The sequence below is a fragment of the Petaurus breviceps genome, unplaced genomic scaffold, assembly GCF_028583685.1.
Source record: "Petaurus breviceps papuanus isolate PSGF00001 unplaced genomic scaffold, PetGlider_PUasm1.0 175, whole genome shotgun sequence".
Classification (NCBI taxonomy): domain Eukaryota; kingdom Metazoa; phylum Chordata; class Mammalia; order Diprotodontia; family Petauridae; genus Petaurus; species Petaurus breviceps.
The window spans coordinates 11,577,599-11,601,460 of NW_027185764.1; the positions used below are offsets into that span (position 1 = coordinate 11,577,599).

Sequence of the window (23,862 nt, forward strand, 5' to 3'; positions counted from 1 at the left end):
CTCCCCCTTCTCCTCCTCTTCCTCCTCCTCTTTGTCCTTCCATTTTCCCAGGAAGTATAGAAGGGTGGTGACTAAAAAGAGCATGAGATCTTAATTTGAGAAGGGTCTTCAGTTGAGAAATAATGAATAGAGAACCAGACTTAGAGTCTGAGAAACCTGGGTTCAAGTTCAAGTTCTGTCTCTAACACATACAATCTATGTAACCCTAGGCAAGTGATTTAAACTTTTAGTGCCCCAGGTAACTCCCTAAGAAAACAATCTGCAAACCTTCTATATTGTTAGAGGGAGTTCTCTATGACAATGAAATCACAGGTTTAGCCCTTCTCCCCCCTTCCCCATCCTCCAGAAAAAAAAAGAATAGAAAAGAAAGTCAAAAAAAGAAAAGAAGAGAGAAAAGTAGCAACACATACATACAGGGAATTCTCCCAGTAGGGTGCTCAGGGTCCAGAGGGAAGATGTTGAGGTGTGAAATCATACAACACATTTCCCTATAGTTCCGAATTTGCCTGTGAATTGTTTTCATGGGTCATACAAAGACTATGTGACTGAAAAAGAAATGCTTGCCTGATTATTTGAGATCTTATATTTTCTAAGGGCTAAGTCAACAAAAATTCCAGAAAATACATAGCAGACAGGAAGTACTATACAAAAGCCAATTGTTAATCATTTTCACAAGCTACAATACAATTTCCACAATACTACTACAATGGCATTGAAATTAGGGGTAGGATCATAGGACCATAGCTCCCTAGTTGAAATGAGACCTAAGAGATCACATAATTCAGAACCATTATTTTAAAGAAGGATAAACTGAGGCCCAGGGAGCTGAGGTGATTTGCCCAAGGTTACACAGAATAGAGGAGGCAGGATTTGAATACAGGTCCTCTAACTCCAGAGTCAGTAATTTCTGCCCTCCACCCAGGTGCTATTTCAAGATTCATGCTAATCAAATAAATCACTTAGCCGAAATCATATCCATTTGACATTCTTAAGAGCCGCCCTTGGAAGGTAGTTACCAAAGTGACCAAACTGATCTGACTCTCGTGATGCTTTGTGTTACCTTTCAATAACAAAGGCTGTGGCCTCGTGGCTGATGGATGAGGAGTAGGTTTGCCACTCTCCTGCTGGTAGTTCTCGGATCTGCACTGTGAAATACCGTATTGGTGATGACCCATCACTGCCAGGGACCCACTGGAGTTGTAAGCTCCGAGAGGTCACTTCTGACTGTGGAATAAGAAGATGTCTGGGTGGTGCTGGGCGATCTGAAATGAGAGCAAAGAATGACTGAGACAAATCCAGAAATCCTTGGTGTTGAAACCTTTCCACCTGAAATTGACCTATTTTGCAGACAACAATTTTATTCTTCATTGTCCAATATAATTCTACATGTAGACTATATATAGATGTAAACGAGAGCTACTAAAATGCTTGCTACTTTCACATGAAACACAGATGCCCTCATGCAGCCATCCTTATAAATGACTCTGGAAAGACTACAACTTTGATGCTGAAATACTTTGATTAGAAAATACCTGCTTCCTCCTAGAACACTCCATTCTCAACAGAGACAAGCCAGTTACTGGTGGAAAACAGAAGAGAATCAATAAAAGATTTATACAACACCAGGACATCAAATACAAGTGACTTTGAGTGACAACTGAGACTGTAGGAAGCCTGTCTGTACTTCTAATCACCTTCCAGTTATTTTTTTTACTTTTTTTCTCCTCTCTTCCCTTCCCCTCTCTTTTCTTCCTTCCTTTCCCTCCTTCCTTCCTTTCTTCTTTCCTTTCTTCCTCCCTCCTTCCCTCCCTCCCTTCCTTCCTTCCTGACTATAGTATATTCATATCATAGCATTATCTTTGATTCATATTTCTTGACCTGAACCTAAAGAGTTAAAAACAGTTCCAACAATTGTGTGGAATTCTTCAGGGTAATGGTGTGTTACACCATCTCTCTGGAGATGGAGAATGGGCATGCAGGTGCTGCAGATGCCAGGGCATGGTATCTGAATATAGATCTGTTCTCCTGTCACCATGTCTCCTCACCCCATCGATTTCAATAGAGAAACTCAATAGAGTGAGGAATAATTGTTTAATTGTTTATCATGAAGATTATTGATTCTGATTAAAATGGGTGGCATGTAATAAAGCAGCAATTGATTGTCGACACCACAGTGACTTGTCTGTGAGAAGCTATTCGATTCAACTTAATCAGCACTTGTTTCCATAAGCACACACCTCACACAAGCTGATTTCTCTGAAGCTCTGTCTGTATTAATAGCATTTCATTCTCTCCTTTCCCCCTTTCTCAAAATGCCTGCTTGGTGGCTTGGTACTTCTGTCAGATGTTCTCTGCTGAACCACAAGGCCTGAAAGAACTATTTGCAGGAGCCAGAAAAGTTTCCTTAACATCACCAGGGGTTGGGGGGGGGAGGGGAAGCGGCTGTGTAAGCCACCACTCTGTTCTATCAGCATTAGGCAGGTGTTTGTGGATTAGGGTAGATCGGAAAGGGTCTTAATGTTAATACCTAACACTCAGATATGATTCATTTTAATGCACTTAAGTTTGACTTTAACCCTTTGGCAAAACTCCAATCCCAAGTTCTTGATGTGGGTTTAATTTTTTTCTGCCCTAATAGATTACCATAAAAAAATGCTGAGTACTTATAATGATCTATACCAACTCTCAGGGAGATGACGAATTCTAAAATCATGGAAGTGGCATTTAGTTGCGAACCAATAGAGAGCTTAGTTCCAACCCTTTTGGGTCTTTGCTTATAAGAGAAATGCAGCTATGGATAAGTTCCAAAGAAGATATGGTGTTAGAGCAAGACTTTCACGCTTAACCTACCCCCAAATGCTCAAATAACTGAAAAGCAATACTGTTAGTCCAATGTCTACAAAGGAATTATGTTCTGTAGCTAATGTGTAATCAGTGATAATATACAAGTAACTTTTAAAAATAGAGCCAGAGGAAGTTAAAGTAGACCCAGTTAATGGGCCAATGAAAAATTGTCCTTGAAAAATCATGTGATATATTACAGAGATAACTTGCAAGGCAATTACAGAACAATTTATGTCCTTGGGTTTGCAATATAATATACACAAATATGTAGTGTGAATAGCCTTTTCCTTATAATTCTTTCTACCTCAAGGTTCAAAAATTTTTGGTTTTTAGGATGATGCTGAATTCTAGATAATTCATATTTTTTTATTATTGTCTCATGGAGGACAGTAAATTTGTCATCATGTTGACCCTTCATTTCAAATATTTATTGAGCCTTTACTGTGTGCTCACCATTGTACTTCTGATTATAGTGGAAACAAAAGAAGCTTATGATACAATCCTTGCCCTTAAGGACCTAGAATCCTGTTGGAGAGAAAAGCTTGAAGCACAGAAAACACTTAGAGAACAAAAAAAAAAAGATTCAGTGAGGGGTCAGAATGGAAGAAAAGCTATCAGGATAGGTTAGGGCTGACTGGAAGGCTTCATGGAGAAGGTGACACTAGATGGGTAGGATTTGGATAGGTAAAGAGGAAGGCATACAGATGTCAAGGGATGAATATGGGGATAGACCAAGAAATGAGTTGTTCAGGGAACAGTTAGGAGAAGAAAAGTTAAGGAGACAGTTGGAGAAAAAAGGAACACAGGATTTTGAAGGACCTTAAATGCAACAATAAGGAATCTGAACTTAGAAATTAGGCAAAAACTAAATAAAACGTAATAAATTAACGATTGTCTCACTGGGTCCAGCATAAGTTAATATCAAGAATAGGGACTGGACCTGGGATTTCATTAGTATAGAGATAACCCAAATGAAGAAATGCCTTCATCCAATTCAGGCTGACACCCCCTCTGCAAATTCCAGTCTTAGAGACTTGCCCAGGGCATCGCTGAGGGTTTAAATGACTTGCCTAGGATCACTGGGCCAGTATGTGTCAGAAAAAGTACTAGAAACCAGGTCTTAAAGAATAGAGGCCAGCTCTCTATCAGACTAAGGCACCAGTCAAAATTAATAACTAGTTCTGCATAAGCGATTATGTGAAGGGGTGACTTATTAGCACAGTGTGACGACTCATATTTTTATATAGTTAGAGCAGGAGGAGGACTAAAATGTCTTAACATTTGAACATTATCAGAATCTGAAAAGGAAAATCCCTTCTTTTAAATACATTTTTCTTTTAAACATAGGCATGCTCTGTAAATATTTTTTTTTTTATCCTGAAACCTAACATCTGGTGACTTGAGCCTCTAGTAATGCTTGAATTTGACCTAAACATCTCCAATTGCTTTTTCAAATATATCGGGTTTAGTGCATTCTTCCCTAACCTTATGGCTTATAGTGTAAATGGGATCTATATTGATTCCCTCATCCTTTTAGATTGTCTACCAAAATATTATTTTATAAAATCTATTTGTTCATTGGTTGTGAGTGGAAACCTTGATCTTTAACAGTGAGAAGTTTTCATTTTATGATAGCTTTGGAAAGCTGAAAGGAGATGATTGAGACAACAGGGACGGTTAAGGGTTCATGTTCTAACTCTTCCCTTTTGCAGTGCTCCAGTTAAGTTCAGTCAGAGGATTACAACATAGTTGGAAACAGATAATAGAAACCTGCTTGTAGCTTGGTATAACATTTCACTTAGGGAAGATCAGCATTAAGAGTAACAGGAAGGACATCTGGTCTAGAGGTCAAACGCTGCTGACCCTTTTAGGGGAGCACATCCAGTGCAGGAGACAATGGCAGGACATTCAGGGCTGGAGTAGAGGGGAGCCACAAATAAAGATTTCTGGCCCAAGGAAAGTCAGAGGAAACTACCCACATTGCAGTGAACACCATCTGGTCTCGGTTTGCCATTGTTGGCTGACTGATTTATCACAAAAACTTACATGAAAAGGCAACTGAACCAAAAGACCTGGTAGCAGGTAGCAGTGAGAATAGTATATAGATTAAGATATAATATAATAGAGAAGTAAAGGTTGAAGGAGTTCAGGAAAGGAGAATACAAATCTGCCACATGTATTCTGTCTATGACTTTGGAATATGATCTCGTAAATCTTACCTCTCTTTTCAGTTGTGATGACTGTGGCTTCTAAAGGCTCCCCCCATCCCTGTCTTGTCTTTGCTGATGCCCTGAAGATGTACGCTGACTCCGGAGTGAGATCTGTGGCCGTGAACTGTCTGACAGTGGAGCCAACTTCAACAGTGGTGAACTTGTTGGGGCTGCTAGTTGCAAGACGATATGCAATCTGATACCCTGGATATACAATAGTCAAGGCAAAAAGAGCAGAGGGAAAGATTTAGCCTCATTGCACATTCTTGTAGTGAAGGATAATGCTATATTCCTTGTGCATCCTGATTACTTACTTATTGGAAAGACAAACAAAACCACGTTTTGTTGTTTTTTTTTTTAATCACTTATTCTCCCTCTTCCCAACATCTCACATGCAGATATAGTGCATTAAAAGGGAAACTACACACATAGTGATGAATGGAAGGGCCTTTTGAGCGCTAATCCACCATGAAACTTGTTTCACTTTTCATCCTTCACAGGAACGAGATGTGAAAACAGTTTCATCTTTCCCGAGTACATTGGTACGCTGAGAGAATGCCACAAGGACCAGCAGAGTCCACACAATTGTTTTTGACAGGGTGAGTCGGTACAGAGAAACTAATCTCCTTTTCCATACCAACACCATCGGCCCTGTCTGTAAACACATACATACGCTTGCAAGGGTGGGGAGCAGAACACCATGTTGCTAGACTAGTTTTTAAAATATGCAGTACTTTGACTGTTTAGACAGTATAGCACCCTGGATAGCCACACCACACATCTAGTTGACTCTCACATCTGTTATTCATAGTTTTCCCTTTCATCTTCCCTATCTGCTCACAGATACCCAGCATCCCAAAGCTGTAATTGATGGCACAAGCACATTTCTATTTCTTTATGTCAAAAAAAAAAAAAACCTTCCTGTATCCTCTCCTCTCTCTCCCAAGTTGCAACACTTCAGGCAACTCTGAGCTGGGGTGGAAGTGAGGGGGAAGACAGAGGATGGCAAGTTCTGCTTTGAATAACACCCTTCCTGCCAACGAGCAGGAATGCACTTATTAATCAGTCTGAGGGCTCTGTAGGCTCTAAACTTCTCTCAAAGCAACTTGATTATAAAGAGTTGACGGCTGATCAGACATTATTATTGCTCAGATCACTTCAGCCTGGCCATCCCAAACCTTTCTATCCTGGGGAGACAAATGGCCCCTGAAGAAGAAGTGCCAACTTTTCAATTCTTTAGCCACAAACAGTAGTGACAGGTGCTCTCTCTCCTCTCTCTCTCTCTCTCTCTCTCTCTCTCTCTCTCTCTCTCTCTCTCTCTCTCTCTCTCTGTCTGTCTTTTTGCTTGCTAAGAACTTGTGGTCCAAATGTTAAATTCCCAAACTGACCAAAACCATAATCAACCAGGGCTTTCTTGTCTTTAAATTAATAAAATTCAACTTTTCAATGGTTCAAATTCTTCCAGGGAAAAAAGGTAAAGGGGGAAAATATCAAACCCCAGCTAGCTGAACTCTGTCTTCACCAGTTTTTGCTAACACTCAGCTCATCTTTTGAACTACAAAGGCATCTGCAGGGTTCAAATATGAATTCCCAAACCCGAATACTTGCCTTTCAGCACTCTATCTTATAAGAGCAGAAAACTAAAAGTTTTCATAGGTGAATATCACAGGCCTCCCTCGAAAGGGAGGTGATAGAGGGAGGAAAGAGAAAATGAATGGGAAAAGTTAGAAATTGAATAGGAAAAGTTGACATGTGGGGTTAGGAGATATCAATCATGGGACTGGACAGAAAAACTGGAGATAGGTGACATGACAGTGGTTCTCGTGGCAACCGAGGAAGTGGATGGGCAATAAATGGTTAAAAAAGACCCCTTTATGCCTTGTGCATCAGATAATGTACTGCAGTGAAACTATGACGTCAGTGTCAGGATGAAGATGGGAGAAGTAGTCGGAGTCCTTCAGAACAAGAGGCTGAATAAATTAGCCAGAATGGCATAGGACATAACAAAGACAAAAGGACTCTTTTGAAACCTGCATGAGGCAATTGCTGAATAGTCAAGGCAATACAAATTCCTCTAACAGAAAAGGGCTGAAGTGTATGAGAAAGGAAATGGGATAATTAGGTGAGTTTAGGGATATGTGTTATAGGGAACAGATCAGAGGCAACCATATACAAGAAAAATTAAGAGATTAAGCAAAGGGTCAATCTCTTTCGTGTGTGTGCACGCGCGCTGCTGGCAGGAAACTCTTGTGTTCACTTCCTGTAACCAAGAATTGGGGAAGAAAAAGGACCCTAAACTATCAGAGAAAAAACTCCTATTGCACCCAACCTTCTAGAGAGAACAGTCAGTATCCATCATTGATCCATGCTGTACTTATCATGCTAGGCAATTACTGTTCTGTTAATCCTCTGGGTTCACACCAGCTAGAAGACCAAGAAATGAAAGAGTGAGACCACTGGCAAAAAGAACTCCATGGTGTTGGAATTGCTAGTTTAGTTAATGCATGGATAGGTAAAGACCTTGGGGCTTAACCCCAGACTAAGTCAGACTAGAAAATCATTGACAACCACAGTGACTGCTACATGTCATGGGAGGGCAAACATCAAAAGAAATGCCCCACAATGCTCATACTCACCTTGTTATGATAGTAATGGTTTTGGATCCACATGTATCACTTCATGCAGCTGTGGCATATGACACTATACAGATTGCATTAAACAATAAGATTCACACCTACTCAAAGATCAGCTTAACTATCCACAACAACAACAACAAAAAACCCCAAAGTGGATAAAGAATGCTTGTTTACTAGATTATGACACATAGCTAGCTGGGTGACCCACTTAGTATATCTATTTTGAAAAGGCACTAGAGGTGAACAATGAACTGGGTCAAGGATTGACTGAAAGATGGTCACTATTTTCCATTAGGGAAAAAGCACACATGTATTTCAACAATGCTAAGTGTTGGCTGTGGGAAAAGCCCATCTTTTAAACAACTATATTCTGCCAGTAGATGCTATATGGCTGAGGCTGATAGAACACCATGATCTCAAAAGAATCACAATTTTAGGTAACAAAGAAAATTGTCCAGTTAGTATAAACTAACTTTCACAATAATGACTTTGTGTACAAGAAATGATATAAAAGCCATCATTGAGAAAAATGGTGTTGCTGTTGTTGAAATAAAATGTAGGGGTTAACTAGATAATGTCTAAGGTCTCTTTCCATTCTCAGCTCTATGCAGGACTGAAAACAGAGATGTGCAAGTCACATAATGAAAGTGAGAGATAACAGAAAGGCAGCCTGATTGTTTCATTAGTATGCATGAAATAGCAAAAGGAACAGGAGAAAGCCTAGTGTGTTGGATTTAGAGAAGGACATAGTTAAGAACCATCTGAGGAAAGGAAGACGCAGGTGTATGACAACCTGCCCCAGAGAAGGAAGTACCCAAATCGAGGAGATCATGGGTTCTTTGAAGCATCACAGCATTTATTACCACCTGTGAAAAGCAGAGTTTAAATGGACTCCAGATGGCAGTCATTATGTTCAGAATGGGTGCCTTTCCATTTGGTGTCAGTGTCCTTTTGCTTTTAGAATATAGATTATAATGAAGTTAATGGCAGCTGGCAATAGTAGGAGACTTAGAGCTAGTATAGACTATGGATCTGACCTCCATATAATTATCATACTTGGTGTCTCCCATATGTCATGGTAGTGGACATCATTTCATAGCTGGACAAATTACAAAGGGCAGGAGCTGGGAAGGTGCCAAATGGCCTCAGGAGATGTTGGAACCAAAGAAAGAGAAAGAAGACAAAAGGAACTGGTGCTATTTAGCCTGGAGGGAAAAAAATAAAAACTAAAATACCCTGATGTAGATGTGGAAGATGTGTCATTTGGAAAAGTGATCAGGGGGTGGCTAGGTGGCGCAGTGAATAGAGCAACGGCCCTGAAGTCAGGATGACCTGAGTTCAAATCCAGCCTCAGATACTTAACACAAAACTAGCTGTGTGACCTTGGGCAAGTCACTTAACCCCAGTTGCCCTACCTTCCCTCCTCCAAAAAGCAAAAAGAAATATTTAAAAATATTAAAAAACAGCTATAAAAAAAGAAAAGTGATCAGACTTATTTTTTGTAGTTTCAAAGGGCGGGACTAGAAGACACATTTAATAATAAACTATTCAATTGAGCCAAAGTGGAACAATGGGATGATATCACAAGAACACAGATTTTAATTCTATTTTCTTTGAGATATAGTAAGAGATGCAGTAGTGGGGATTTTTGTCTAAGATGATGTTTTCTAAGGTTCCTTCCAACTTAATCCAACTGCAAGGAAGAGACTCAATGTCTTTAGACAGCCCAGGAGAATAGAGAAAAGAATCAGGACCTGAGGAGGATACTAGGCAGAGACTACTGGGAGATCAAATGTGTTGGAGTATCTCTGTGCCTGATAGAGAAAGGAAAATAAAGCCTTAAGACCCAGAGAAGCTTCTATGAGATGGTTATTGCACCTAAAGCCAAGGCACTGCTACTACTAGGGAAGTTAGAAGAGGAGAAGGAGGCTCCTTGTGAAGAGGTCCCTAAACCCAAGACCTGCCAGTATTGTTTCCAAAAGGAAAGAAAAGAGGTCCTGAGAGACTGTGGCCTAGCTCCAGAGACTGAAACTAAGCATTCAGATTAAGAAATAGATTATAAAGCTGCTGGTATTAGAGCAGTGGGCAGCTAGGTTGCACGGTGGATAAAGTGCCAGGCCTGCAGTCAGCAAGACTGAGTTCAAATCTGACCTCTGACATTTACTAGCTATGTGACCCTGGGTAAGACACTTGACCCCGTTTGCCCAAGTTCCTCATCTATAAAAATGAGTTGGAGAAGAAAATGGTAATCTGCTCCAGTATTTTTGCCAAGAAAACCCCAAATGGGGTCAAGAAGAGTCAGGCACAACTAAAACAACTGAACAGCAACAATGACAACAGTACTGGAGTACCTGACACCCTTACCCAGAGAGATCTGGGCCCAGAAGAGGGAAGAAGAGCCACAGAGTGGTGAGGAAGTTGACTCTGTGGGAGGGATTGAACCAAGAGCCTGAAGAAATGGCCCAGAGATCTCCGAGATCCTTCCCATGCCTTTGGGGGTGGCTTCTTAGAAACTCAGATGTAAAAATGCCACAGACCAGAACTGGAATTCAGGTAGGGTCCATGCACATGGGCATGGCAGACTTGACCTTTACTGACACCGTTATGAGCTTATCAGAGGAAGAGTGGATCCCAAGCAGAAGAAACTCTACAAGGGTGGTAGGAGCATATGGGTACTCTTAGAATCACTGTTCATTGTCTTGACTGATAGAGGCAAAGAGACAAAGGATGGGCAGCTCTGCTTGGTTGGAGAAGAGCAGACAATAATAGGGGCCAAACCAAGCTGTGGGAAGAGGATCTTTAAGGAAAATCCTCAAGAGAAAGGATCTTGAGATGGTGATCTGTAAGCTAGCACCTCCCTTTGAGCCCAGGAATAAATACCAGAGCAAAGGGCAAAGGAAAGGGATTTATAAGGAAGATTCAATAACTTCCTATGTGCCCTTTGTTCCTCTGAAAAACCTTGTGGGTGCTACCATACCAGGAAAACTCCCACCCATAAAAAACAAAGGGAAAGGGAAATTCTCAAACCAACAGAGACCAGGTAAGGGAGGCTCTTGGTAAATGGGAGAAGAGTTACTGCTGGAAAGGCTATCGTCTCCACCCAATATTTCCAAAGGTCTCAAACATTACTGATGAGAAATCTGTGGGAAAAGCATCCAATTATCAGTGTCCACTTATGTTTCACCAAAGAACACACGCACAGGAGAGGAATTATTTAAATGCCCTGATTATATGAAAGATTTTAGCCAAACGACCAATTTAAACTTCCATCAGAGAATCCACATAGGGGAGAAGCGCTACTTCTTTGTCGACTATGGGAAAGGGTTTAGCCACAACACCTTGCTTCACATCCATAGGTGAAAATTCATGAAAGAAAAACTGCACGAGTACTGAGCATGAGAAAGACTTCAGTCATACCTTCCACACGCATATCCATCAATGAGGTGGGAAAAGCCCTACAAATATTTTATCTGGGGGAAATGTCTCTCAAACCTTCAGTTCTATGACAGAGTCTAGAAGGAACCAATGTCTTCTAAAGAACCAAAGTGACATCTAGGAACACTGGGCCCCTCTATATCATTTATTCAACAACCCATAGGTGTTAAAGATATAAAGTCAGATTATTATGGGCCTCGCTATAAAGTAGCTTATAACCAAATGGCATTGGGGCAGAATGATATAGAAAAAGCTTCCTATATTTTGAGTTAGATGAGCTGAGTATAAAACCAATATCAGCTACTTACTACTTATGTGACCTGGGGCATTTGGGTCAATTGCTTCCTCTGAGCCCCAGTCTTCTCATCTGAAGAGGTTGGCCATAAAGGCAGTGCAGTCAAGTGAAAGAATAATGGAGTTGAAGCCAAAGAACCCGAGTTAAAATCTTGGCTTTGGCCCAAACCAATTTTGGGCCTTTGGGCAAGTCATTTTCCCTCTCTTGTCCTTAGTTTATCATCTGTAAAATGTAGAAGGTGACCCCCAGTTACTGGTCTAAAGACCTAGTGTTTGACAAAAGCTACTGGAAAAACTGGAAAGCAGTTTAGCGGAAATTACACATATATCAACTTCTCACACAAGAGGTGAAAATAAATTTCCACTGGATACATGACTTAGATAAAAAGGTGATACCATAAGCAAATTAGAGGACCTAAGAAGAAATTACTTTTTCATATATGGATATGGGAAGAGTTCCTGACCAAATAAGGGAACAAAAGGAAAAGAATGGGCAATTTAAATTGTAGAACATAAAATTTAAAAAGTTTTTGCACAAACAAAACCAATGCATTTAAATTAAGAACAGCAATAGGCGAGTGGGAAGATATTTGCAGAATGTTTTCTCTGAGCAAAAACCTCATTCCAAGATAAATAAGGAACTGATTGAAATTTATAAGAATAAAAGTAATTTCTCAATAGATAAATGGCCAAAGCATACAGACAGTCAGTTTTCAAAGGGAGAAATGCAAGTTGTCAACAATCATATGAAAAAAAATTTTCCCAATAATTATAGAAATGCAAATTAAAGCAACTCTCAGTTTCCATTTTATACTCCTTAGATTGACAAGGATGACAAAAGAGGTGTTTGAATTGGAATATGAATGTGATAGAATAATTGTGCCATAAACAATGATGAATTGGTCAGTTTCCTAGGGAACTGGGAAGACCTCTATGTACTGATGCAAAGTAAAGTGAACAAACCAATTTATACAATGAAAACAAATTATAAAGAAAACCAATGTTGAAAGAATTTAGAGCTCTGATTGATACAATGGCCAATCATGATTCCAGCAGATTAGTAATGATGAAGGAAAAAAAAAACCTCAAAATGCAGGATGAGACCAAAATTTTTGGATATAGCCAATAAAAGAATTTACTTCACTAGACCATGGCACCTTTGTCATGAGGATTTCCTTTTCTTTTGTTGTTTCAGTTTGGGAGGGGAAAGAAAGATGAAGAGAAAAATAAATGCTTGCTAGTTGGAAATAATAAAATTAAATAATATATAAGGAAGGAATTTCTAAGGACCAGAATTATCTGGCAATGTAATGGGCTGCCTTAAGAATATAGGGCTGCCTCATATCAATATCTAAGCAGTGGGTGGATGCCATCTGTCATGATGTGGCAGATGGAATTTCTCCACTGGGTAGGAAGTTAGACTAGATAACCCCTTAGGTTCACTTAGAATGTAAGATAGTATGATTCTAAGATATTTTGGACAAAGCAAAATAAAGTAGAGAAAAATCAGCTCACCAGAATTAGAATCAAAAACATTCTTGTATTTTATATAACGATATAGATTAGACATATAAACATATAGCATCAGGGGAATATTGCCAATGATTTTTACTAGGCTTATAATCATCTTGGCTGGCATCAATTTTAGCATTGAGGCTAGGCAATTAGTCATGTCAGAATAAGTGCACAGTCTAGTCTTTACAGAAACAGGATAAGAACAAATTAAAAGATAAACTTTTCAACATCTGGCCACAAATTTCTTGTGAAGTTTTTAGAATGGTGAATGCTAGCATGGCTTAAAAAAAGCTTATTGTGTGTGTACAGAAATAATGATACCAGCAGAAAAAGCAATCATATTTATTATTAACAATAATAGATAACATTTAATATAGTGCCTCAAAGTTTGCAAAGTATTTTGCAACTATTATCTTATTTTAGCCTCACAACAACCCTGGTATATACATATAATTATTTTCCTCATTTTACAGGTGAGGAAAGTGAGGAAGAGAGTGGTTAAGTGACTTGCCTAGGGTCACACAGCTACTGTGTGAGGCAGGATTTAAACTTATGACTTCCTGACTCCCAGTTTAGCAGTCAGGTAGGTGGCATTGTGGCTAGAGATCTAAACTTGGAAACAGGAAGACCACAGTCCAAATTCTGCCTCGAACATTTGTTCGAACACCTGTATGACTCTGGGCAAGTCAATTAATTTTTCTCAGTTTTCTCACCTGAAAGTTGAGGATAATTTATCTCCTAGGGTTTGTAGGAAGATAAAAAATAAATAATATTTGTAAAGTGCTTTGCAAAATTTAAAACACTATTGTAGCTCTGACTATATTTTTCTGTCTTATCATTATGAGAGGCAGCATGGGATGTGTATGGTCCCATCTATAACAAAATACTAGCTATGTGACATGATGCAAGGCACTTAACCTCTCAATGCTCGAGGTAACTCTATGACCAGAAGCTATAGAAAAGGTAGAGACTGGCCCTGGTAGAGTTTTCTCACCTGGCAGTTTGGTCCCTATTCCTATCCCTTGTTGTTTAGTCATCTCTGATTCTTTATGACTCCAATGGGGTTTTCTTGGCAAAGATGTCAGAGTGATTTGTTATTTCCTTCTCCGGCTCATTTTACACATGAGGGAACTAAGGCAAACAGGGTTAAGTGTCTTGCCCAAGGTCACACAGCCAGTAAGTGTCTGAGTCCAAATTTGAACTCAGATAGATGGTTCTTCCTGAGCTCCCAATCTGGTGCTCTACATCTATTGTCCTGCTCTAAATGTGCCACCTAGCTGCCCCATTCCTATTCTTCATCACTATTAGATTTGGAAGATAAAGGTCTTCCACCTATAGGTTTTGTTTCAGATCTAGGAACTTGTAATTACTGCTCAGTAATGTGTTTTGGGAAGAAGGAGGGATTTGTAGTTACAGAGTCTGGATGTAAATCCTGGTTCTTGTACCTACTACTTGCATGAGTTATTTAATCTTCAGACCTCAGTTTCCTCAACTGTAAAATGAGGGAGTTGGACCAAATGACCTCTAAGGTCCTTTCCATTCTAAAAGAACTATAATATATTTTAAGTCCATATTAAAGTTTCTTCTTCTTCTTCTTCTTTTGTTTTGTTTGCTTTTTGGAGGGCAATTGGGGTTAGTGACTTCCCAAAGTCACATGGTTAGTTTTTTGTCTGTTAAGTGTCTGAGGCCAGATTTGAACTCAGGTCTTCCTGACTCCAGGGCTGGTGCTCTACTCACTGTGCCACCTAGCTGCCCCTGATATTAAAGTTTCTTGAAGGAGAGAGATGTAAAGTCCATAGTATCAAAAGTTCAGCAGTATTCATCTAAATATTAAAGGTAAACAGAAGTCAAGGCAGAGACTTAGCATATAACCCAGATGTTTATAGAACCATAAACAGTAATAGGTATGGAAAGAGACTTGGGGAAAACACATTTCCAAATGACCATTAAACGTGATTCAAGCCATGTGCCAAGGAAAACAACATACCTACTTCCATTTTCTATCCTTTATGCACAGTTAATTTTTGATATAAAAAGTGCTTTAAAAATAAATGCCAAAGTCAGTTAAAATTTTACCAAAGAGACAAAATTAGTAGATATAAACATGACCAATAAGTATATTTTAAAATGAAATATTTAAAAACCACTTAGAACTATGACCCAATTTTAGTAAGCTGCATTTTTTTTTGCATAGTGTTTAAGCCTCTCCTAACACCCCATTGCTGCAGGCAGCAAATCTGCAGAGCCAGATGCAAGGCATCTATCTGTATCACCATCATGACTAAGGAGGAAGAAACTTTATGAAAAGAGAAACAATGAAAATAATTTAGCTCATAAATAAATCCACTTTTTAAGGCAGTCTTGTAGTATGAAAATAGATAATGACTTGGGATGAATCTATTTATATTGCATTCAAAGCAAATAATTCAAACTCTACTAATTTCAGATTTGCCTATGACTGGGTTGGAGTTTACTTCTTAGTGACTATTTTCTCCACAAGACTGAAGGGGGGCAAGGCAAAAAGTAGTTAAGAGAGCTAACAATTTTCAAGTATGCTCAGGCATTTTTGAGATACTCACTCAGTACCCAGAAACAAATAGTATGTGACTTAGAGTTTATTTTAACTCCCTAATAGTTAGATTTTCCTAAAAGTCACCACTGGGCAACACAGGATTATGGAATTTTGTTAGGAGACTTTATAGATGATTGACACAGACTCCCATTTCACAAAGATGACTCTGGTACAGAAGTTTAAGGGACTCCCCAGGAATTTAGTTTAGTAACTGAGTCATATTTGAATCCTTCTGTTTCTAAATCCTATGTGCATTCTATTGTATCAAGACACTTCATACCTGGGAATAACAAAATGGCATATGTCTAATGGTAGCCATATCTGGGGGGTTGGGTGGAGAGGAGGGGGAGAAAAAATTTGTGATATATTTTAAAGGAATAGCAAGTTGTGCATAGTAAATTTTCAGTTTCATGTACAATCATCTTTTTTATTATACTATGTTGCAGAAATGTTTGTTTTATTCCATAAATGAAAAAAAATTTAAAAATATTTTAATAAAAGGTCTGTACCAATGACCTTTAATGTGTGACCTTGGGCAAGTCATTTGCCCTCTCTGAACTTCACCTTTAATAGAAAGATATTTAAAGGTTAGACAGATGCTTCTGTTATAAGCTGACTTCCTGGATGTACTTATGCCAATGTAAGAATAGTACCACAGTCAAGAGAATTGAGTTAATAAAGAGATTTCTATGGAAAAAAAATGCTTTTGACTCAGACTTCTTAGTAACTCAGATTAGCTTTCCCTCAAAATGATTTTAACCAATGAGGTCTTACTGTATATTCCTAAATGCAGTTCTTATTATGTCTAAATTTGATGTCAGTTCTATACTTTTGGGGTTGATCTCTGAGCAGATCTTGTATTAATACTTTTGAAAACCACATGATAGAATTCAAACGGTTTTCATTGCCCCATAGCACAATGCAAAATTTTTACTGGGAATCACAGAGAAATCTTTAAGATTTTATGTGAACATAATTTGTATTCTGAGCTCAACACTGTCCTCACACAAACTGGCTCTGTTTTTGCCAATGTCTCCATTATTATTAGGCAGCATGGAGTTGTAGATGCAGTATTTAACATAGGGTTAGGAAGAACTAAGTTCAAATCCTGTGCTAGGAACCCAATGTATAATGCTAGGCAGCTCATTCATCCTCTCTGTGCCTCAGTTTCCTCATCTGTAAAATGAGTAGGTTGGACCTGATGGCCTCTAACATCCCTTCAAACTAAAAATCAATGATACATTTCCCCAGGTTTATCCCAGGTTAGAACCTTGTTTATTTTTGACTTCTTCTCTGTACCTTAGACTCAATCTGTGACTGAGTCCTGTTTATTCCTGCTTCAAAACATTGCTTGCATTCTTTTCTTCCTCTAATTTCCTCACTCTGTAGTAGTAATGAAATTTGAAGATCCTTTTGAATTGGAAAGCTGAGAGGTCCTTAGCACCTAGCTGCAAATTAAGCCTCTGCTAAAGAAACAGAAGGTATGGTCCACTGTTGCTGATGTAACAGGAAGGGGCTGAATAGGAAGGAGCTATACTTTAAGGAAGAACACAAGCTGGACAGTCAGAACTTCTTGGGGTAAGCATCGTGGAAGCAGGGCAGCTGCTGCTGGACTGAAGACTGAACTGAGAATTGAGAAGAACCGAGAGGAGAAGGCAAAACTCAGACTTGTGGTGGAATAACTTTTGATGAGATCTTTCTTCTGGGAACTTTGGCTGAAGAGCTTCTGAGAACCAGCTAAAACTTCTGCTGAAGACTTCCAACAGCCAGCCTAGGGCTGCCAGGAAGCATGACTATGATGTTGGTACTTTGTCTGTTTGTGGCTTTGTTAAGCTTTGACTTCCCAGGAACCGAGACTGTGAAGGATTTAAGGTAGACTGTACACTGTGAGCTTCAGTGTGGAACAGGAACAGCATGGAGAGGTGGACAAGGAGCTGGGAGCTGTCTGCCTTTGAACCCATGTGACAGTTTGGTAAATTCAGGTAGGAGCTGGGACCATGGAAGGGGAACTAAGGAAGCTGAGAGCCTGTCTAGGGTCAAGATGAAAAAACCTCTCTGTGAATACTGAATAGTGACTGATAAAATTGTATCTGACTTATGACTGAGGGGTGGGTGGCCTGTATATTTTCCACTACCCCTTAAGAGAGTACTGAGTAGTGACTGATATTGTAATTTAATTGCACCCCATGGGTAGAGAACTTTGACTATTGTACTTTGTGTCTTAAGGAGGCTTGAAGGATGATTTAGTTAAAGATTAAGGAGGCTCTCCTCCTTAAAACTGATTGAATTAAATATTTAACTAAAAGAGAACCATTGAATGATTGAGTTACTAAATATTTTACTTTTTTAAAAAACTATGTGACCACTTTGGTGTAAACTATGTGACCATTTTAGTGATAAGTTGTTGACTTGTGACATGTTGAATGCTATATTTTGATTTTCTGTGATAAACTGTAACACTGTGAATGCTATATCTTGGTTTTCTGTGAATGTTTTGCTCTGAGTTGTTATTGAATAAATAGAGAGTTTGCTATACTATGTAATCAGAATTTTGAAAGCTGTTCCAGGACAAAGCTGGAAAGCTGCTCATGCTTGGCTTTACATTATGGAATAGTCAGCAGGATTATAAAGTATAGTGCCTCTATTTGTTTCAGGATCCATGGCCATTTGGATTGAGATTGTAAGGCCAAGGACCCTGGAGGGGTGGAATGTAATAGTAATGAAATTTGAAGATCCCTTTATAATGGAAAGCTGAGAGGTCCTTAGCACCTAGTTTCAAATTAAGCCTCTGTTAAAGAAAAAGAAGATATGATAACCTGTTGCTGACTTAACAGGAAAGGGCTGAACAGGGAGAAGCTATACCGAATTTAAGGAAGAGCACAAGCTGGACAGTCAGAACTTCTTGGGATAAGCATCTGGAGGCAGGGCTGCTGCCAGGGAGAGAGAAAGAATTTCTCTTAGCAAGCATCTGAAGGCTGGACTGCTGCTGCTGGAATGGAACTTCCATGGAGAAAGTGATTTTGATTTTGAGAATGGGAGAAAGTGATTTTGATTTCGAGAATGGGAGAAAGTGATTTTGATTTCGAGAATGGGAGAAAGTGATATTGATTTTGAGAACATAGCTGCTGAAGATTTCCCAGGGCCAGCTGGAGCTGCTGAGGTCTTCTGAGGGCCAGCTGGAGGTGCCAGCGGAAGCATGACCGTGGTGTCAGGACTTTTGTCTGACTGTGGCTCTGTTAAGTTTTCTCTTCCCAGGAACAGACTGTGAAGGATTTGAGATGAACTGGACACTGTGAGCTTCAGTGTGGAGTGCGAACTGCACAGAGAGCTGGACAAGGAGCTGGTAGCTGTCTGCCTTTGAACCCAGGTGACAGTTTGGTAAATTCAGGTAGGAGCTACCTGCCTCAAGTCAAGATGAAAAAAAAAACTCTCCATGGATACTGAATAATGACTGATATAATTGTAACTTACTTGTGACCTAGGGGTGGATGACCTGTGTATTTCCCAATACCTCTTAAGAGAGTACTGAGTAGTGACTGATATTGTAACTTAATTGCACCCCATAGGTGGAGAACTTTGACTATGGTACTTTGTGTCCCTTAAGAAGGACTTCTTAAGGATGATTTAGTTAAGGATTAAGAAGGCTCTCTTACTTAAGACTTATTGAATTAAGGATGATTGAATGATTGAGTTACTAAATGATTGTGCATTGTTGAAAACTGTATGACCACTTTGGTGAAAACTATGTGTCCATCTTAATGATAAGTTGTTGAGTTGTGGCATGTTGAATGCCATATTTTGATTTTCTGTGATAAGGTGTAACATTGTGAATGCTATACCTTGATTTTCTGTGAATGTTTTGCTCTGAGTTGTTATTGAATAAATAGAGAGTTTGCTATACTATGTAATCAGAATCTTGAAAGCTTTTCACAGCAGCAGTCCTCTGGAAAGCTGCTCGTGCTTGGCTTTACACACTCTCTTCCAGATTTTTATCACTTCACACCTGGATTATGGCAACAATCTCTTCTGAGATTCAGGTCCCTTATTCATGAAGTGGGAATAATAATACTTGCACTATCTTCTTGTATCAGGTTATTGGGAAGAGATTTAGCAATGTTAAAGCACTATAAAATGTGAGCTATGGGAACTGAGTAAAATTCACCCTCTGTATGATTTTTTTAGTCACTCTTCCTGAAATGTCACTTTCATCATGTCACTCCCCTGCTTAAGAATCTATGTTGTTGTTCCATCCTATCAATCATGTCTGACTCTCTGTGATCCCATTTGGGGTTTTCTTGGCAAAGATACCAGAGTCATTGGCCATTTCCTTCTCCAGGCCATTTTACAGATGAGAAAACTGAGGCAACCAGGATTAAATAACTTGCCTAGGTTTAATACTACCAGTAAACACCTGAGGCTGGATTTGAACTCAGGTGATTCTGACTCGAGAGCTGGTTCTCCACCCACTGCATCTTCAGGACACATAAAAAGGTTAGGTCATTAAATGTCTAAGGCTGGATTTGACCCTAGACCTAATGTTCTACCCACTGTACCACCTTAGGCTACCCTTAAGAATTTTTAATGACTCCTCATCTGATTCAATCCATTGTCACTCTGGCAAAAAACAACAACAAAAACAAAAAAACCACAGAGTTCAATCACCTGGACTTAATCTACCTATCCAACCTCAGCTTTTACTACCCATCATCATATATACTCCACTGTACTATTGTAAGAATGGTCTTAACTAGAATCATAGGATCCTTTATCTAGAGCTGGAAGTGACCTCAAAGGCCAGTTAGCTCAATCTCTTTATTTTACAAGTGAAGAAACTGAGGTTCAGAGAGTGTAAGTGACTTGCCCAGGGTCACACAGGTGTTGAGTGGTGGCTGGAGGAAACAACCTGAAAAGCCAGGTCTTCTGACTCCTGAGCTGCTCTGCTTTCCATCGTACCCATGCTTCCTCCCCTCCCCCCTGCTCCTATTCTTCTGCTACCTGGAACATTTGTTCACGCTCTTTTCCCAGAAATGTCATCTCTCTTCCTTTTCAGACTATTCATATTCTACCCATATTTTGAGTTTAAGCTCATATGTCATCTCTTTTACAAAACCTTCCTTGACTGTTCCAGCTAACGCTGAACTCTCCCATTCTCTGAACTACAGACCTTCGAGTTTGTTCCACACACATAATCTGGCACTTGAACAAATGCTGTCCTGTATTTCCTATTTGTTTATTGAATTTAATTCTTGGGAGTTCCTTGAGGTCAAGAATTAAGGTTTTATCTTTGTTATCCTTTTGTATGTTCTTTTGTAAGGTCTGTTTCTTTTGTATTCCCAACACAACACCTAACTTGGTGCTGGCTACATAGTGTTCAATAATTAAATGTTGTTTTGTTACTTGTTAGAGAGAGAGAGAGAGAGAGAGAGACAGAGAGAGAGAGAGAGAGAGAGAGAGAGAGAGAGAGAGAGAGAGAGAGAGAGAGAGAGAGAGAGAGAGAGAGAGAGAGAGAGAGAGAGAGAGAGAGAGAGAGGGAGAGAGAGAGAGAGAGAGAGAGAGAGAGAGAGAGAGAGAGAGAGAGAGAGAGAGAGAGAGAGAGAGAGAGAGAGAGAGAGAGAGAGAGAGAGAGAGAGACAGAGAGACAGAGAGAGACAGAGAGACAGAGAGACAGAGACAGACAGAGACAGACAGAGACAGACAGAGAGAGAGAGAGAGAGACAGAGACAGAGACAGAGAGAGACAGAGAGACAGAGAGACAGAGGAGAGAGAGAGTCAGAGAGAGAGAGACAGAGAGACAGAGAGAGAGAGGAGAGAGACAGAGAGACAGAGAGAGAGAGATTTTTGATGAAAAAAATAGTTAATAAATTGGAAAACAAGCTAGAGAAAGTCCCTCAGGGTGAGACTTTTGAGGTGACTTTAAAAGAGCAAAGGTATTTATACAAAAAATGTGGAATTTATTAATCCCATACAGTAATACTATGGGTATAACTCAAATAAAGCAGAAATTCAGGGTACAGTAATTGAGTATGGAAAGATCATTTCGGTTTAAAAGGGATCAAAGTAATTTGTTACCCATTTAGTAGTAACTTAGGTCATGATGTTTTAAAGAACAATCACTGGATGAGTAGGTAGATTAAGTGATGGGGAGTAAGGCCAGTGCTGTAAGGGAGCAAGCCTGAACAGACACTACTAAATCAGATATGAAGATATTTTGTAGGGCATGCATTATCTTGCAGAAGGCAGAGTGTCTGGAGAAATCATCTGACCTGGAGATGGGTATGCAACTACCATGCCTGTCAAAAGAGAAGATATGTAGAAAGGGCAATATCACTGGATATAGGAGTTTATTAGGGATCAAAAAAATCTTCCCCCAAATAATTCAGTTTATATGGTAATGTTTGGTGCAAAATGCCTTATAAAGATCTCAATTTATCCTCACAACAGCCCTGGGAGGAAGGTGCTATTATTATCCCAATTTTATGGAAGAGGAAGATGAGGCAGATAGAGGTTAGGTGACTTTCCCAGAGTCACAGGGATTTTAAGACTGCGATTGGTACTTAGATCTTCTCAACTCCAGGTCCATTGCTGCATCCATTATACCACCCAATTACCTCAGTATGAAAAGGAAAAAAAATAGAAGAAGCCTTTCTAGGATCCCATTTCTGAGTTTAGTATGTGAGGAAGTATGTTCTAAGTAGTGATATTATATACTAACCTGAATGACTGGAGGAAGACCAGGCTTAGAGATAAAGAAACAGGGTGGATTTTGCTTAGTCTGAAGTATCATTTAGGTCCAGAAAATGGAAAGAGTAAGTAGGTGCACATCATAGAGAGGCAAAGTTATAATCAATGTAAGGAAAAACTGATTCTCCACAACTGGAGTTATCAAAAAAAGGAGAGAGTTCCCCTTCATTTGAGGTCCTCCAGCAGAGGCTATATACCATTGTTTGGGAATGCTGAAGTGAGCATTCTTTTCCCTGTATAGGTAGGACTAAATGGCCACTGAGGTCCTTTCCAGCTCTGAAATTCTGGTAATTTAGAAGACAGACCATGACTCACCCAGATCTGGAGGCATAGGTTTAAATTGAGGGAGGATTGTAAGAAGGAGAAGAAAGAAGATGATGCTACTTCCATTCACTGTGACTTTGGGAAGTCTGCCCATACTCCAAATTTTTTTTCAGGCCTTATGTCCTTGAAGAGGCACATAATTTCTGCACAAATATTGGGGATGTGGGTGGTTCTCATCTTGGGAGATCCAGCAGAGATTTGGGATCCCAAATTGAATTAAACTCTGAGACTGTTCTGTCTGAACCTCTGGTTTGGCCCTTGAATTGTCTCTGTCCCCTAGGTCTTATGGTTATACAGTAGACAGCCTCAGATATTTGCTAGCCTTGGGCAAGTCACTTAATCCTGTTTGCCTCAGCTTCCTCATCTGTAAAATGAACTGGAGAAGGAAAGGGCACACCATTCCAGTATCTCTGCCAAGAAAACCACAAATGGGACCATGAAGAGTCAGAGAAGACTGAACAGCAAAAGCCCCTGCCTCAGGGACCAGTGGTTTTTTTTTTTTTTTTTTACCATGCCATGGAATACTGAGTTCAGGGAACAGCAACTACTCTGCAGAGTGTGTGGAGGTGAGGAATGTGGAATAAGACTGAAAATGTAAGCACCAGGCTAAGGAGTTTATATTTTATTGTAGGGGTAATGAGGGCTTTCAAGGCAAAAAAAAGAAAAGGCATGGTCAGAACTGTGCTTGACAGGAATGTGGAAGATGGACTGGAGAGGAAGAAGACTGGAAGCAGGAATGCCAGTTGGTACAAGAGTAGAAGCCATGAGGTGATAAGGGTCTGAACCAGGGAGGTGCCCAAGCAAGTTATGGGAATGGGACAAATGTCCAAAATGTGGTAGAGGTAAAATCAATAGAGATAGAAGAACCTAGGATGGCCTAGAGGGGTAAACATGAATGACTGCAAAGACAGTTTTAATCTCAACAGAAATTTGAAGGGAAGTCTAGAGGAGGGATGGCTTCAGGGAGAATAGGAGAATTTAGTTTTGGACACAATTAATTTGAGATGCTGAAGAGAAATTCATGTAGAGATATTCAGACATAGTGATGTGGGCTTGGAGTAATAGGTTTCAGCTGGCTTTGAGATTTGAGACATCTCCATAGAAATGGTAACTGAACCCTTAGGAGCAAATGAAGTCATAAAAGGTGAGAGTGTGGAGCCAGAAAAGGGAAAAAATAGTGCTTTGAATGATACTCTCACTTAGGGGACAGGGTGAAGGTGAGGAACCAGCAAAGAAAACTGAAAAAAAAAGAGAGAAAGGAAGTCAGACAGCTAAAAGAATAGAAAAAAAA

General features: G+C 39.6%; 1 protein-coding gene across 1 annotated transcript in view; it reads right to left on the reverse strand.

Moving 5' to 3' along the window:
- Positions 1-23,862, reverse strand: part of SDK1 (sidekick cell adhesion molecule 1) — a 1,154,843-nt gene that overhangs the window by 150,337 nt on the left and 980,644 nt on the right. Inside the window, exons 32-33 of the mRNA XM_069084769.1 lie at positions 5,064-5,258; positions 1,061-1,262 (exon numbers count right to left, since the gene is read on the reverse strand). Of these exons, the coding sequence (XP_068940870.1) occupies positions 1,061-1,262; positions 5,064-5,258 (397 nt within the window). The remainder of the gene's footprint in view (positions 1-1,060; positions 1,263-5,063; positions 5,259-23,862) is intronic.